This window comes from Nicotiana attenuata, chromosome 8, assembly GCF_001879085.1.
Source record: "Nicotiana attenuata strain UT chromosome 8, NIATTr2, whole genome shotgun sequence".
NCBI lineage: Eukaryota > Viridiplantae > Streptophyta > Magnoliopsida > Solanales > Solanaceae > Nicotiana > Nicotiana attenuata.
Genome location: NC_031996.1, coordinates 30,861,189 through 30,877,702, shown reverse-complemented (window position 1 = coordinate 30,877,702; position 16,514 = coordinate 30,861,189). Strand labels below are relative to the sequence as shown.

Genomic DNA, 16,514 nt, shown 5'->3' with positions numbered 1-16,514 from the left:
TTTCAGGACCCTCCTGGATAATAGGATTTATTTTAAGTTTTCAGGACCCTCCTGGATAATGGGATTTAGTTTAAGTTTTTAGGACCCTCCTGGATAATGGGATTTAGTTTAAGTTTTTAGGACCCTCCTGGATAATGGGATATAATTTCAAGCTATCAGGACCCTCCTGGATAATGGGATCTAGTTTCATGCTTTCAGGACCCTCCTGGATAATGAGATTTACTTTCAAGTTTTCAGGACCCTCCTGAATAATGGGATATATTTTAAAGTTTTCAGGCCCTCCTGAATAATGGGATTTATTTTAAGTTTTCACGACCCTCCTGGATAATGGGATTTAGTTTTAAAGTTTTCAGGACCCTCCTGGGTAATGGGATTTAATATCAAGTTTTCAGGACCCTCCTTGATAATGAGATTTAATTTCAAGTTATCAGGACCCTCCTGGATAATGGGATTTAAGTTTAAATTTTTAGGACCCTCCTGGATAATGTGATTTAATTTCAAGTTNCCTAAATAATGGATATAGTTTAAAGTTTTCAGGACCCTCCTGGATAATGGGATTTAGTTTAAAGTTTCAGGACCCTCCTGGATAATGGGATTTAGTTTAAAGTTTCAGGATCCTCCTGGATAATGGGATTTAGTTTAAAGTTTCAGGACCCTCCTGGTAGTTTAAAGTTTCAGGACCCTCCTAAATAATGGATATAGTTTAAAGTTTTCAGGACCCCCCTGAATAATAGGATTTATTATAAGTTTTCAGGACCCTCCTGGATAATGGGATTTAGTTTTAAAGTTTTTAGGACCCCCTAGATAATGAGATTTAATTTCAAGTTATCAGGACCCTCATGGATAATGGGATTTAGTTTAAAGTTTTAGCACCCTCCTGGATAATGGGATTTAGTTTAAAGTTTCAGGACCCTCCTGAATAATGGGATGTAGTTTCAAGTTCTCAGGACTCTCCTGAATAATAGGATATAGTTTAAAGTTTTCAGGACCCTCCTGGATAATGGGATTTAGTTTAAAGTTTCAGGACCCTCCTGGATAATGGGATTTAGTTTAAAGTTTCAGGACCCTCCTGAATAATAGGATATAGTTTCAAGTTTTCAGGACCCTCCTGAATAATGGAATATAGTTTAAGTTTTCAGGACCCTCCTGAATAATTAGATTTAGTTTTAAAGTTTTCAGGACCCTCCTGGATAATGGGATTCAGTTTAAAGTTATCAGGACCCTCCTGGATAATGGGATTTAGTTTAAAGTTTCAGGACCCTCCTGTATAATGGAATTTAGTTTAAAGTTTCAGGACCCTCCTGAATAATGGGATGTAGTTTCAAGTTTTCAGGACCCTCCTGAATAATGGGATATAGTATAAAGTTTTCAGGACCCTCCTGAATAATGGGATTTATTTTAAGTTTTCAGGACCCTCCTGGATAATGGGATTTAGTTTTAAAGTTTTCAGGACCCTCCTGGATAATGGGATTTAGTTTTAAGTTTTCAGGACCCTCCTGGATAATGGGATTTAGTTTAAAGTTTTCAGGACCCTCCTGGATAATGGGATTTAGTTTTAAGTTTTCAGGACCCTCCTGGATAATGGGATTTAGTTTAAGTTTTCAGGACCCTCCTGGATAATGGGATTTATTTAAAGTTTTCCGGACCCTCCTGGATAATGGGATTCAGGACCCTCCTAAAAAATGGGATTTAGTTTAAAGTTTCAGGACCCTCCTGGATAATGGGATTTAAGTTTAAATTTTTAGGACCCTCCTGGATAATGTGATTTAATTTCAAGTTATCAGGACCCTCCTCGATAATGGAATTTAATTTCAAAGTTTTCAGGACCCTCTGGGATAATGGCATATAGTTTCAAATTTTCAGGGCCCTCCTGGATAATGGGATACAATTTCAAGTTGTCAGGACCCTCCTGGATAATGGGATCTATGTTTAAATTCTGAGAGACCTTTTGGTTAATAGGATCCGATTAACACTTACAGAGGTTCCCAGTACTAAACTGGGGCAGAAAAGTTTGTTTTGTCTGTTCTGTCATGGTAGCAGGCACCCACCTGGAGAACAAGGGAAGTCGTTCCAAGTGTTAGGTCAAGTAGCAGACACCACCTGGAGAACGAGGGAATTAATTTTAGAGTTGAGTTCAGAGTCGACAACAGTAGGAACCCGCCTGAAGAATGGAATCAATTCGAGTTAGAAATAACAAAAATTTGCCTCGAGAGCGCGAGCTAACAGTTCAAGATGCGCGACAGAACTGCAGAGGTTTCAAGATCAAATTTGAAGGCATATAGATAGGAACTTGTAACTCATAGCTATTAGACTTGCCTAGCTTCTTTTCATTTTTGGTTTCGGTGTAATAAGCAGTTTAGCTAGCAGTAACAGCAGCAGCAATAGTGAAATCACAGCTTCCCGGTAGTCCCAGCTACCAAAACTTCCAGAACTACACTGACATGATTCCTTTATAGCCAAGGATATGTAGGCAACCAAGGAAGCAAGGTTCGGTCAGACTTTTCAAACATGCTTCCCATGGAGTATCCAAATTGGCAAAAATCGCTCGTACTCGCTCACTTTATCTTTGCCCGAAAACTCTTCGTGTTTCCGAGCAAAGAGGGGCAGCTGTGAGCACGTGATTTTTGCCCGACCAAAATACTCCTATAAAATCACAAAAGATAGATTTTTCTAGTTTATTTTTATTTTTGTATAATTTTTAGGAATATCTGCTTAATTTCTTGTATTTTAGTCGCATTTTGCATATATTATAAGCATAGAAAATATCCAAAAAAATATTCAAGTTTCATGCATTATGTTTTTAGGTTGATATTTGCATTTTAGGTTTAAGTTGTTAATTAATTGAATTAATAGACAAAAATCAAAATATTGGTCATTTTTACATTTTTAAGCTTTAGTTACAAATTAGTAGTTTCCTTTCTTTAACTCTAAGTTAATTAATCATTGTTATGTTAAAAATAAGCAATTAATTTATTTTTATAAATTAGGTCTTTAGTTTAGGATTTTTAGTTAATTGATTAAGTTTAAATCATGAAAAATGAAAAATCAAAAAAAGAGAGAGAAAGAAAATAGGCAGGCTTTGTTTTAATTTGGAAATTGGGCCACATTTGGTCTCAGAAGCCCAATTCCCCTTCCCAATCCGCCAAGCCCAAATCCTTTCACCCGGTCCAGCCTCCCCATTTAACAAAACGACGTCGTTTGGCGTCCATCAATCCCAGCCGTTGATCACCATTGATCTAATGGTTGGGAACTCAACACCCCACCCCATATATATGTCCTAACACCCCCCAAACCCTAGAGATCCCCCCAGTTCCCACACCGTCTCTCTTCATCTAAACCTAGCCGCCGTCAAATCCTCTCCATCTCAACCCACACAAACCCTAGCCGCCGCCCACTTGAAATCGTCTCACGGCAGCGACCGATCTCCAAACCCCCCCAAAATTCCTGCCCTGTAACCTCCACACCCCATTAACCCCAAATCCCTTACTGTTTTCCCCAAGTAATTCCCCAAACTCCCCGAATTCCAGATCCAAGAATCAAGAAAATCTGGTTCTTGACTTTTATGGGAGCGTCTGTCCGATTGGTTTAAAGTTCATGCAAATCGATTGCTTTGACAAGAGAAATCGTTTTGAATCAACTTTAACCCATTTCGGAGTAACCAAAGTCCGGCCAGCCTCATGGGATCTTCCTTGGTCCGATTTTCTTCGATTCTGGTATAGCCTTACTATTGCATTTTCTTTCATACTTTTTCTTTCTTTTCATTTCTTTTCTTTTCTTTTTACCTATTATTTAGTACCTTTGAATCTTGAATTTTTCTGTGCTTATTTTCATTGTCAGCATGTTTAGGTTAATGGCTAATTGCCTTAGTTAATTACAATATGTTTTAGGATAATTTAAAATAAGTTTAACTAGTTAGGCTTGATTTGCATACCTCTTAGATTTATTGCTATTTAAATGGATTTAGTTGTTAGTTGATTGGGTACTAATTAACTTCAGAAGTTCAAATGATTTATTGGGTAATTTGTACCGTTTTTGCTTTGATGTTTGGTTCTGGTTTGGCCAAAGAAGGATTGATCAGTCAAGGCCTGGGGTTGGTGCTGGATTTGGGCCAGTCTTGGGCCATTTGGCCATGACATTTGGCTCAGACCCAAGAGGAAGGTTCTAGAAAGTGTACTGGCTGTCCAGAATAATGTAGAAAACATGTGAAATATCTGGAATGGACAGTTGTCCAACAGTTGTCCATAGGCAGTTATGAAAGATGCCTTTTCTCCCTGAAATCTAGGGGTTAGCTGGAGGGAATGATTCTTTTATTCTTTAGGCACATGACACATTTAGGACCTATTTAAAAGGACCTTTTCTCTTTCATTTGGAGAGAGGGAACAGAGCTGAAAATCCTCTAAAAAAATCCAGTTCTCAGCTTTTCTATTTCCTGACTCTTTACAAAGTTTGAAAAACATCTCTTTTGATTTTCTAGGTTCTTGAGTTGAGATATGGCTTGACAGTGAAGCTGTGTTTGATTTTTACTGTTGTTCTTTGCTGCTGATTCCACTGTTTTCTTGCTATCACTCACTGATTCCAAAAGAATATTTTTCTTAACTCATTCACTATTTGTCTTCAGGTAACCCTTGAACTTTGAATGACAAGTGGAGTGCAAACATGTTTTGGAGGATGTACTTATGATTTGAAGTTAATATTCGAATGTTGAATTTCAGTTTTGTATATGTTCTTACAAGTCATTTGACCTTTTAATTTCTTCTTTTAATTTCTTCTTCTGAACTAAATATGCTGGATCTGTTGTTAGTCAATAATTTAGTAGGGCTCTCATGTTTGAATGCTCAAAATGGTTTAGCTTTTTCGTGTGTTGTTCAAGAGTTCGGGTTGATTGATGTTGTTATTAGCTTGTTCTTGTTTATTTGTTAAAGGGTATAGGTTATTATGCTGGTCACGGTACTTCATTTGGGTTTTGATGTCCAAGTTCATCCACATTCAAAAGAAATTCAGTATTTAACGCTAAGTGATATCCAGATTGTTTCCTAGAATTTCAGTTATGGTTGAAGTGATTACATGTCTGATTTTAATCTGATTAATTAGTAGTTTAAGGTAGTTTAAGCTAATATTGTATTGCTAATGGCGTGTTAATGAGTTAAAGTCCATAACATGGTTATTCAGCATATTTGATCTTTAGAATTTAATAAACTGTTTTGTCATCTCTGCGTTTGAAGAAGATTGGCTTCAGTTAGGTCTTTAGTACGTTAATGGCTTATTTGTTAAATTGTTGGGCCTGGCTTCAGCCCAAAAATGAGACAGCCTGGTCGAAACCAGGCCTGGCATAGTCTCTGGGCCCTTTTTTCCTCTCCTGGGCTTAATTGCGAGCTCAAACAGCATCAGTAATATTTTCCTTAATGGTTTTTTCTCTAGATAACGTAGTGGGCTTAGTGCTGGTCCAATCTTTTCCAAAATAATTAAAGTTCAACATATCTACCCAATGCATTTATAATTAGTAGCCTTACATCAAATTGCGAATTAGTTTTAAGAAGTAAGCATGAATATTCGTAATTTGTTGTAGGCGAGATTTAATATATCATTGTGATTGTGTACACGTTCGCGTGGCATAATTACGATCTTAAAAACAAAATCGAAGTATGCATTCGCGCAACTTCAACTAAACTTTCTTAATATTAATAAAACGTTATTAATTGTGGATACGTACGCGTGACATGATTCTTGACGCGCCAAACAAATTAGTACACGTACGCATGACTCGTTTTAGGATAATTTCTTAATTAAAAGAGGTGAAATGCACATAGGTTCTAAAACATGTAGTTAAACAATTTAATAAGCCAGGTATATGATTAAAGCGACCGTGCTAAAACCACGGAACCGGGAATGCCTAACACCTTCTCCTAGGTTAACAGAATACCTTACCTGGATTTTTGTGTTTCGCGGACTGCAAAACAGAGTCAAACTTTCTCGATTCGGGATTTTAAACCGGTGACTTGGGACACCATAAATTATCCCAAGTGGCGACTCTGAATTTGATATAAATAATCCCGTTTTGATTGTCACTTAAATTGAAAAAATTTCCTTATATCCCATTTGGGTAAAAAAGTAGGTGTGACAATAACTACAAGTATTTCCTCACTATAGTTGATGATTTCAGCAAAACTACACGGACACATCTTTTAGCTTGCAAGTGCAATGCAATTCAAGTCATTAAAGTCTTTATTTCAATGATAGAAAACCAGTTCAAAACTACCATAAAAATCATAAGAACAATGGTTTAGAGTTTACCAACACAGAAAGTAACACCTTTTTCAGTCAAAAGGGATCATTCACCAAAAATCCTGCCCTTACACACCACAACAGAATAGTGTGGTAGAGAGAAAACATAAGTATTTGCTTGAAACAGCTAGGGCACTCTTATTCCAGTCAAAACTGCCTTTGAAATACTGGGGAGAATGTGTGCTAACAACAACCTACATCATAAACAAGACTACCCACTACATACCTTAAAAACAGATGCCCTTTTGAAATTCTATACAAAAAGAAACCACTGTATTCTCAAATGAGAAGTTTTGGTTTCCTGTGTTATCAAACAGTACCTAAAGTCCACAGGGACAAGTTTGAACCTAGGGCTACTCCACATATTTTCATAGGCTATTCCTTTGGGGTCAAAGGGTACAAAGTCCTGAGTCTTGCTACCAAGAAGATTCAAATCTCAAGAGATGTATCTTTACATGAAAATATCTTTCCCTTTGCAATTGTTCCAGATGTTTCTTCTTTTCCTTCTATACTAAAATGTGTCCCCTTTGTTGACTTTGTGGATGATACCGATAATAATGTTCAAACCAATATAGAAAGCAATCTAGATGGTGCAAGTCACATGGACAATGAACTGTAACCTGTTAGTAACAATGCAATATAACCTACTAGCATCACATCCACATCACCTCAAAACAATCACATAGAGTCATCTCCAGCATCAAATCTTAATGAACTAGCTTTGAGTAATCACTCTCCCCAAACAAGTAATCAGGATGGTCCCAAACTTAGGAGAACCCAAAGAGAAATCAAAACACCTGCATACTTGAATGATTACATTCACAATGTACCTAAATTGCATTCAAGTAGTTGTATACCATCTTTAAATGCATTGTTGTCAAACCATAATTCTGTTTCCCCTGAAGTTCTATTCCATGATAGTCAATCTTTGATGCAAAGTGTCTGTTAAGATAATGAACCTTCTTCATATGAAGAAGCAGCTATCAATGCTGCTTGGCATATGGCTATGACACAAGAGTTTGAGGCATTACATGCCAATAACACATGGGATTTAGTCCCACTACCAGCAGGGAAGAAAGCCATAGGCTGCATGGGTGTATAAAGTAAAGCATAAAGCTGATGAAAGTATTGATAGAGTTAAGGCTCGTTTGGTGGTAAAAGGATACACACAACAAGAGGGAATAGACTACACAGAAACCTTCTCACTAGTGGTAAAGATGACCACTGTGAGAGGACTCATAGCTGTAGCAGTCAAAAGAGGGTGGAACATGTTTAAGCTAGATGTAAATAATGCTTTCCTTGATGGAGATTTGAATGAAGAAGTGTTTATGGAGGTCCCTCCTAGACAAGTAGTATCTGAACCAAGACTAGTCTTTAGACTATACAAGTCTCTATTTGGCTTGAAACAAGCCAACATACAATGGTATGCAAAATTGATAGAAGCACTGTGCTCAAAAGGTTATGAACAATCCATGCATGATTATTCATTGTTATACAAGAAGAATGGTACATCCTTTGTATATGTAGCAATATATGTTGATGATGTGATACTCACAGGAACAGATCTTGAAGAAATAAAGCTTTTGAAGAAATTTTTACATGATAGCTTCAAAATCAAAGATCTAGGAAGACTTCAGTATTTCCTTGGCCTTGAAATTCTTTATAAGGATGATGAGGTCATCATTTCCCAAAGAAAATTTGTCATTGACCTTTTGAAAGAGTATAATTGTCTCAGTTGTAGTTCCTTATCATCTCCCCTTGATCCAAATGTGAAGTTAAAAGCAAATGAAGGTGCTCATTTGTCAGTTCCCAGCTGTTATAGAAAATTGGTTGGGAAATTGAATTTTCTGACTAACACAAGATTAGACATTGCTTTTAGTGTTCAACATCTAAGACAGTTCATGCAAGATCCAAGGGAACCACACTTGAAGGCAGCATATCACCTATTGAGGTACTTGAAAGCTGACCCTAGCCTAGAAGTCTTCTTCTCCAAGAATGATGATTATACAGTGAGAGCATACTGTGATTCTGATTGGGCATCATGCCCAGACTCCAGGAAGTCAGTGACTGGGTATGTTGTTCTACTGGGAGATAGCCCTATCAGCTGGAAATCAAAGAAACGAGAAACTATTTCCTTGTCGTCAGCTGAAGCAGAGTACAGGTCCATTAGAAAGGTGGTTGGTGAGCTAGTGTGGTTACAAAGGCTACTTGAAGAGCTCACGATCTCTTTATCCAGTCCTATTGCAGTCTTCTGTGACAGTCAATCAGCACTTCACATAGCAAGGAACCCAGTGTTCCATGAACGAACGAAACACATTGAGGTATACTGCCATTTTGTTCGAAACAAACTACAGGAAGGGCTCATCTTTCTACATCATATTGTTAGATCATATTTTAATGATGAAAATAATATATTTGCTTTTTGCATAGGAACTCTTGGGTAGCTGCCGAGATTGGCGAAATCAATTAGAAGGAAAAGAGGCGCGATTAAAGGAAGAAGCAATCAATCATGAAGATACTGACGGGATCAATGAAGGCTTAACTAAAGGAAACAAATAAATCAAGATCTCGCTGAATATTCAATCAAGTGTCTAATTATGGAGGATCAAGATTTCGGGCCGTTGCAAAACATCCTTATTCTTGAAAAGAACCAATCTCTTTCCAAGGATCAAATCTCTTGGGTTAGCAAATCTTTCCAGAATTCAAGCCTCTCTCAAAGTATTTAAACCTGTAATCACACCTTAGCAAAACATACTTTGATCGAACCAAATACCCCCTCTTTGTTCTACTACAAACAAACATTGTAGCTCTCTAAGACCTGCTGTGTAACAAGTTAGAGAAAAAAAGAGAGGACAACACTGGTGAGGCATTGTATCAAAAGAGATGAGTGATATAGGAACTGAGCTATTACATCATTCTCCTTGTACTCGAAGAAACTCATTCACTAAAGAGAACTCCCTTGCAACTCAAGGGGACTGGACTAGGATTCACATTGAATCCGAACCAGTATAAAAATTCTGGTGTCTTTAATTCCTGCATTTAATTTCAGCATCTTATATTCTGTTGTTACTACTGCTAGTCTATTACATCTAGTCGACTAATTGAAAAACTAGTCAACTAACAACGATTAAGTTTTAAAAAAAAAAATTCAACCCCTCCCCCCTCTTGTACTTTCAATTGGTATCAGAGCAAGGCTCACATTTTTCTTTTACTTAACAGCTTATGAGAAAAGATCATGGCAAATCAAGTTATCATAGGAGCTCTCTTCCAGGAAGGAACTTCACAAGTTAGGTCACCATACTTCAATGGACAACATTTCTCCCACTGGAAAGTGCGTATGGAGATATATGCCAAGGCATATGACGTTAAAGTTTGGAGAGTAATCAAAAGGGGGAATTATCCCCTGCCAGCTGTCGCACAACCACTTACTGATCCTGAAGATATAGATTCATATACAAAAGAGCAGATGGAAGTGGTACAAGTTAACAATAAAGCAAGAAACCTGCTTTATAATGCCATAAGTGGTAAGGAGCATGAGAAAATCTCTAGCTGTGACACATCCAAAGAGATGTGGGATAAGCTTAAAGTTACATACGAAGGAACCAGCAAGGTAAAAGAAACACATATCAACATGTTGGTTCATGACTATGAACTCTTTTCAATGAAAGAAGGAGAGTCTATTGAAGAGATGTTTGCCAGATTCAGCAAAATAATTAGCGATCTAAAAGCCTTCGGCAAACCATATACGAGTGGTGATCAAGTTAGAAAGATTCTCAGAAGCCTACCAACTACGTGGCAGACCAAAGTAGTCACACTTGAATCTCAGGATCTAAATAAGTTATCCTATGATGAACCACGGGGACAACTCATAGCCTTTGAAAAGACACATCTCAAGAAGACTAATCAAGAAGAAAAAAAGAAAACAGTCGCATTCAAGGCCTCAACTGAAGTAGCTGAAAATGACATCAATGTTGATCTTGAAGCCCTTCAAGAAGAAATTGCTATGCTGTCAAGAAACATGGATGGTTTAATGAGAAGATTCAGGAATACGAGAAGAGGAAGAATCCCACCTAGGCGATCCAGGCAATACAACGAACAAGACAAGAATGATGGAAAATGCTATGAGTGTAGAAGATTTGGACACATTTAGGCTGAGTGCCCAAATCTAAAAAGAAAAATTTCCAGAGGCTTTAACAAGAACAAATCTTTTGGAAGTTGGAGCGATGAAGACAGTTCAGAACACGAGGAGATAGCTAATCTTTGCTTCATGACGATTCTGGAAAACGAGATGAACAAATCCTCAGGATACTGTACGGACGAGGACATTTCAGATGACGAATGCAAAGATAACAATGAGAACTGTTTCATGGAACGAGGTGAAACAAGCAAGGTAAGATCTTATAACTGTGAAAGATGCAATGAATTGCAGGATATTCTTGATTTAACATTGAAAGAGTCTCAAAAAATGATGAATGAACTCAAGAGACTAAATAAAGAAGTAAAAGACTGGAAGCTCAAACATGAAGTATGTGAAATTGAAAAGGAAGTACTTCAAGAAGAGCTTGAGGAATTGCAAATGCAACTCAATGGCATGCGCAAATCCACCAATCATAGTTCTGTCAGATCAAACCAGGCGACTTACAAGTCAACTGGAAAAGGACCAGTTAGAACAAGATCCACTAGTACTAACACCAATGAAAGACCTAAAAATGGGTCAGGAGTTACGTGTCACTACTGCAACAAAAGTGGACACAAATATTCCTTTTGCTGCTTTCGTAAAGCAAATGTTTCAGGATGGGTTTGGAAACCAAAAAATAATTCTGAATCTAGTAATACTAACCCCCCAGGACCCAATCAAGCTTGGGTACCTAAAAAAAAGTAATCACTATGTTTTGCAGGAACAACAGAGAGTAAGTTGCAAAGGAAAATGGTACCTAGACAGTGCGGGTTCCAGTCACATGACAGGTGATAAAAACCTGTTCAAAGAAGTTATAAAATTGACGGAGGAAGTGTTAAGTTTGGGGATGACTCAAAAGGAAAGATAATTGGTACTAGAACAATTCCCTTCAAATACAATTGTGATATCACTGAAGTTTATCTCGTTGGTGGACTCAACTACAATCTTCTGAGCATAAGTCAACTATGCGACTCAGGATATGAGGTAAATTTTAACAAAACAGGCTGTGCTATTGAAGATGAGGCAGGTAAAATAGTCCTCCTAGGTAAAAGGTATGGAAATGTTTATATTCTTGATGGTTTTGAAAAGATAGATGGTCACATTTGCTTAACATCTGTCTGATGATCCATGGTTATGGCATAGGAAACTTAGTCATGCAAGCATGCATTTGATAGAAAAATTGTCCAAGCACGAGTTAGTTGTTGGTCTACCCAAACTGAATTTTTCTAGAACACATATCTGTGATGCTTGTCAAATAGGAAAACAAACCAGAAACTCTTTCAAAAATAAAGATATTGTATCTACTTCTAAACCTTTGCAATTGCTTCATATGGACTTATTTGGGCCTACTAGAACTGCTAGTATAGGAGGAAAAAGATATGCTTTTGTTATTGTTGATGATTATTCACGTTTCACTTGGGTGATTTTCTTATCTCATAAAGATGAAGCATTGAAAATTTTTGAGATCTTCTGCAAAAAGGTTGAAAGAGAAAAGGGATATTTGATTACAACAATCTAGAGTGATCATGGAGGAGAATTTGAAAGCAGAGCATTTGAAGACTTCCGTAATGATCAGGGATATACTCATAACTTCTCTGCACCACGATCACCTCAGCAAAATAGAGTTGTTGAAAGGAAAAATAGAACCCTCCAAGACATGGCAAGAACCATGTTACTAGATCATTCACTGCCAAATCACTTCTAGGCAGAAGGTGTAAGTACAACATGTCACATTCTCAATCGATGTCTCATAAGGCCCATTCTGAAGAAGACTCCTTATGAATTATGGAAAGGTAAATGTCCTAATATTAGTTACTTTCATCCCTTCGGAAGTAAGTGTTTTATTCACAATAACGGTAAGGACAATCTTGGAAAATTCGATCCAAGAAGTGATGAAGGTATTTTTCTACGCTACTCATTAAATAGTAGATCCTTTAGAGTATATAATAAACGCACATTATGTGTTGAAGAATCTGTACATGCTATATTCGATGAAAATAACCCCTCGGTCGAGAAAGGAATTACTGCAGGTGATGAAGATCAAGCTCAAGAAATTCAGGAGACAAGCAAATCTCAAGAGTCAACTGATAAACCTGATGCTACGATAGAGTCAACTAATGAAGTCAGCAGCAGTGTACCAGATCATCCGAAGGAGTCGACTACTAATGTTGTTCGTCCAAATGAATGGAGAAGCGAACCTGAGTATCCTCAAAAATTCATCATAGGGGACCCAAATAAAGGAATGAAAACCAGGGGAGCTCTCAAAAAGAAATCAAACATAGCATTAATCTCTCAGATTGAACCAAAGAAGATAGAGGAAGCTCTAAAAGACTCAAGTTGGGTACAAACAATGCAGGAAGAGTTAGATCAATTTGGAAAAAATCAAGTTTGGAAACTGATACCCAAACCTGAAAATATTTCTGTAATTAGAACAAAGTGGGTCTTCAGAAATAAATTGAACGAGGATGCAAAAGTGGTAAGAAACAAAGCCAGATTAGTTGCTCAGGGTTATTCACAATAGGAAGGAGTTGACTATGACGAAACGTTCGCTCCAGTAGCTCGTCTGGAATCTATACGAATTCTTCTGGCATATGCATCATTTAAGGGATTTAGGGTGTTTCAAATGGACATCAAAAGTTCTTTCTTGAATGGATTTATCGAGGAAGAAGTACACGTGAAGCAACCTCCTGGATTTGTGAACTCAAAGTTTCCCTACCATGTTTATAAGCTCACCAAAGCACTGTATGGACTAAAACAAGCTCCACGAGAATGGTATGATAGACTTAGTTCATTTCTTATTGATAATGGCTTTACAAGAGGAAAAGTAGACACTACCCTATTTATTAAAAGATCACCAGAAGGTAATCTCATTATTCAGATTTATATTGATGATATTTTATTTGGTAGTGCTAACCCTCTTATGTGCAAGGAATTTTCAAATCTTATGCAAAGTGAATTCGAAATGAGCATGCTGGGAGAGCTAACATTTTTTCTTGGACTTCAAATCCAACAATTTGAAGAAGGAACATTTATATGTCAAACCAAATACACAAAGGAACTGATTCAAAAATTTGGCATGAGCAATGCTAAAGCCATTGGCACACCAATGAGTCCTACAATGAGTCTGGACAAAGATGAACAGGGAATCCCTGTTGATGAAACTAAGTATGGTGGAATGATTGGCTCACTGCTTTATCTAACTGCAGGTCGACCGGATATTTTGTTCAGTGTCTGTAAATGTGCCAGGTTTCAGTCAGCTCTTAAGGAGTCACCTCTGACTACAGTAAAGAGAATCATTCACTATCTCATTGGAACTGTTTCTCATGGACTATGGTATCCTCGCTCCAACTCTTTTAAATTAGAAGGTATTTCATATGCCGATCTTGCAGGTGATAAGGGAGATAGAAAAAGCAAAAGTGGTACGTGTCAATTACTGGGGAAGGCATTGATATTGTGGAACAGTAAAAAACAAGCATCAGTTGCGTTATCTACCACTGAAGCTGAATACATTGCTATTGGACAATGTTGTGCACAACTACTATGGATGTCCCATCAACTTGGTGACTATGAACTTTCTTTTAAACCTATACAAATTTTTGTGATAATTCAAGTGTTATTTGTCTCTCTAAAAATCTCGTTCATCATTCTAGGGCAAAACATATAGATATTAAGCATCACTTCATTAGAGATCATGTTCTTAAAGGAAATATTGAAATAACTTTTGTTGGAACAACTGATCAACTAGCTGATATCTTTACCAAGCCTTTGTTAGAAGAAAGATTTTGTTCATTAAGAAAACTCCTTGGCATTATTTGCATTAATAGTTAAATATAGGACCTATGTGGTAGTTTTTAAATTTTGTATATAAAATAGTCCATATATGTTTCTTTTACTCTTTAATTACGCCTCCGTTTTTCCCTCTTTTTTCTTTCTCTTTTCAAATCAATCACAGAGTTCAGAGAAGGAAAACCAATCATCGCGACTGATCACTGACGCCTTTTCCTTTTCTCTACTCAACCGTCAGAAAACCCCTTTTTATGTTGTCTTCTTGTATCAATCTCCATTGTGTCTATCGCCTTCATACCGCTCTCTGAAATCGTGCTAAACCACCAATCTCCTACAATGGCTAAACAATCCAAAAATCCCTCTGCCTCCACTAGAAAGAGCACCCGCTTCAAGGGAAAACCCTCTTCTCAGCCCCCTAAACAGGTAGACCTAGGGTCCGATCACTCTGAGGGGTTTGCCTCTTCTCAGGCGGATTTCTCTGATCATTCTCAACCCTTAGGCGAAAAATCCCTGGGTAGAAGACCCATGGAAGAACCCCATGTCTCCTCCACTCCAAAGAAATAAAAAATTGACCTTTCCAGTTCTCTTGAGTCAGAACTCAATAATTGGGATTCTCCTAATAGAGACTTCTTTCTTGCCCTAAAAGACAAGCCTATTGTTCGTGGGAGGGTAGTCGACCTTGATGACATGGAAGCCCTAAATTGTAAGGTAAAAGGACCTTTTCGTTTTTCAGGGGTGGTCCAAGTTCTTTTCTGTTCCTCCGCCTAAAGTCTATCAACCCTTAGTGAGAATGTTCTATGCAAATCTTCGTTCTAGTAGGTCTGATAAGTTGGAGACCTTAGTACTAGGAAAGCGTATTGTTCTGGACTGTTCCGTGTTTGATTCAATATTTCAGTGCAAGTGTTCTGGTTTCCCTATGCTCTTTAAAAATTCCTGGCCCGATGATTTTGAAATTTCTTTTGATCAAGCCAAAAAATATATTGCTAAGTGTCCATCTAAGTCCCTTCCAAACCAGCTTGGCCCTAGTGATGTTAGTTTTGAAACTTGTGTTCTAGCCCACATTGTGGCAACTACTCTGCTTCCTCGTACCAGCTACTTTTCCACCTTCTCTCTACGAGACACTTTTCTGGTCTATTGCCTTGTGACCAAACTCAAAATCAAACTGTCCTCCTGGGTCATCAATTTCATGATTGAAAGTGCAGAAGATCCCACTAGTCTACCCTATGGAATGGCCATCACCCACATTCTGGAGGCTCACAATATTTCCATCTCTGCGTACTCCTTTACCACTGTTTCAAAATCATACTACTCCAGAGCCTTTGCAAGTATGGGGTATGTGTGTGTGAAGGGCTCATGGGTAAAGAAACAAGAATGTGATGTCAAGACTGCTCATACAGACTCCAAGCCCAGACCTTCTGCTTCCTATCCTAGCCTCAGTGACTCTGACCTTGCTCAGAAAATTAGCTCCATTGGGAATCAACTCTCTACAATCAAGGATCTTCTCATTGCCACCCAGTCCACTATCGGCACCATTCATGATATCTCCAAGGAAACAGGGTCTGATGTCTCCAAGATACGTGTTGCAGTTCTCAGAGTAAGGAAAAACGTTGTCAACGCTTTCAAGGAGGTTCATGACAGGCTTGATGGAATAAGTGTCTCAGCCAACACCAGATTTGATCGACTAAAGGAGGCCGTCTGCAACACTCTTACTTATTTTCTGCGTCGTTAGTGTGGAAGTTTAAGACAATTTTTTTTTGCTGTGCTGCTTTTGAACTGCGATGTCAGTCGGTGGATATTTTTTGTTTTTGTTATGTTCTAACTCTACCTGAACATTCTGCTATGGATTATGTTTGTGCATGTTGTTTTGTTATTCCCTCTTTGCTGATGTCAAAAAGGGGGAGAAAGGATATATGTATTCTGTGCAGGTTCTACTCCTATTGAGGGAGAGGCTCTGCTCCTATTGAGGGGGAGCAAGTTTTCAGGTTCTGCTCCTATTGAGGGGGAGCAAGTTATCCTGAAGAAGTCAACTACATGTGCCTCCAACTGGGAGCAAGTTTTCCTGAAGAAGTCCACTACATGCGCCTCCAGCTAACTGCTCGTATTGAGGGGGAGCAAACTACAGGGAATTCAACTGATGTTTATACATATATTATTTTGTCATCATCAAAAAAGGGGAGATTGTTAGATCAAATTTAATGATGTAAATAATATATTTGCTCTTTGTAGTAGGAACTCTTGGGTAGCTGTCAAGATTGGCGAAATCAATCAG

At 37.9% G+C, this 16,514-nt stretch overlaps 2 protein-coding genes across 2 annotated transcripts; both read left to right on the top strand.

Moving 5' to 3' along the window:
* On the top strand, window positions 7,500-8,841 carry LOC109231617 (uncharacterized mitochondrial protein AtMg00810-like). Its single transcript, XM_019397266.1, has 2 exons — window positions 7,500-8,603; window positions 8,713-8,841. Exons 1-2 carry the CDS (start codon window positions 7,500-7,502, stop codon window positions 8,839-8,841), a joined length of 1,233 nt encoding a protein of 410 aa, XP_019252811.1.
* LOC109231616 lies at window positions 9,620-12,980 on the top strand. The gene is made up of 5 exons (XM_019397265.1): window positions 9,620-10,365; window positions 10,468-10,672; window positions 11,181-11,247; window positions 11,436-11,486; window positions 12,430-12,980. Exons 1-5 carry the CDS (start codon window positions 9,620-9,622, stop codon window positions 12,978-12,980), a joined length of 1,620 nt encoding a protein of 539 aa, XP_019252810.1.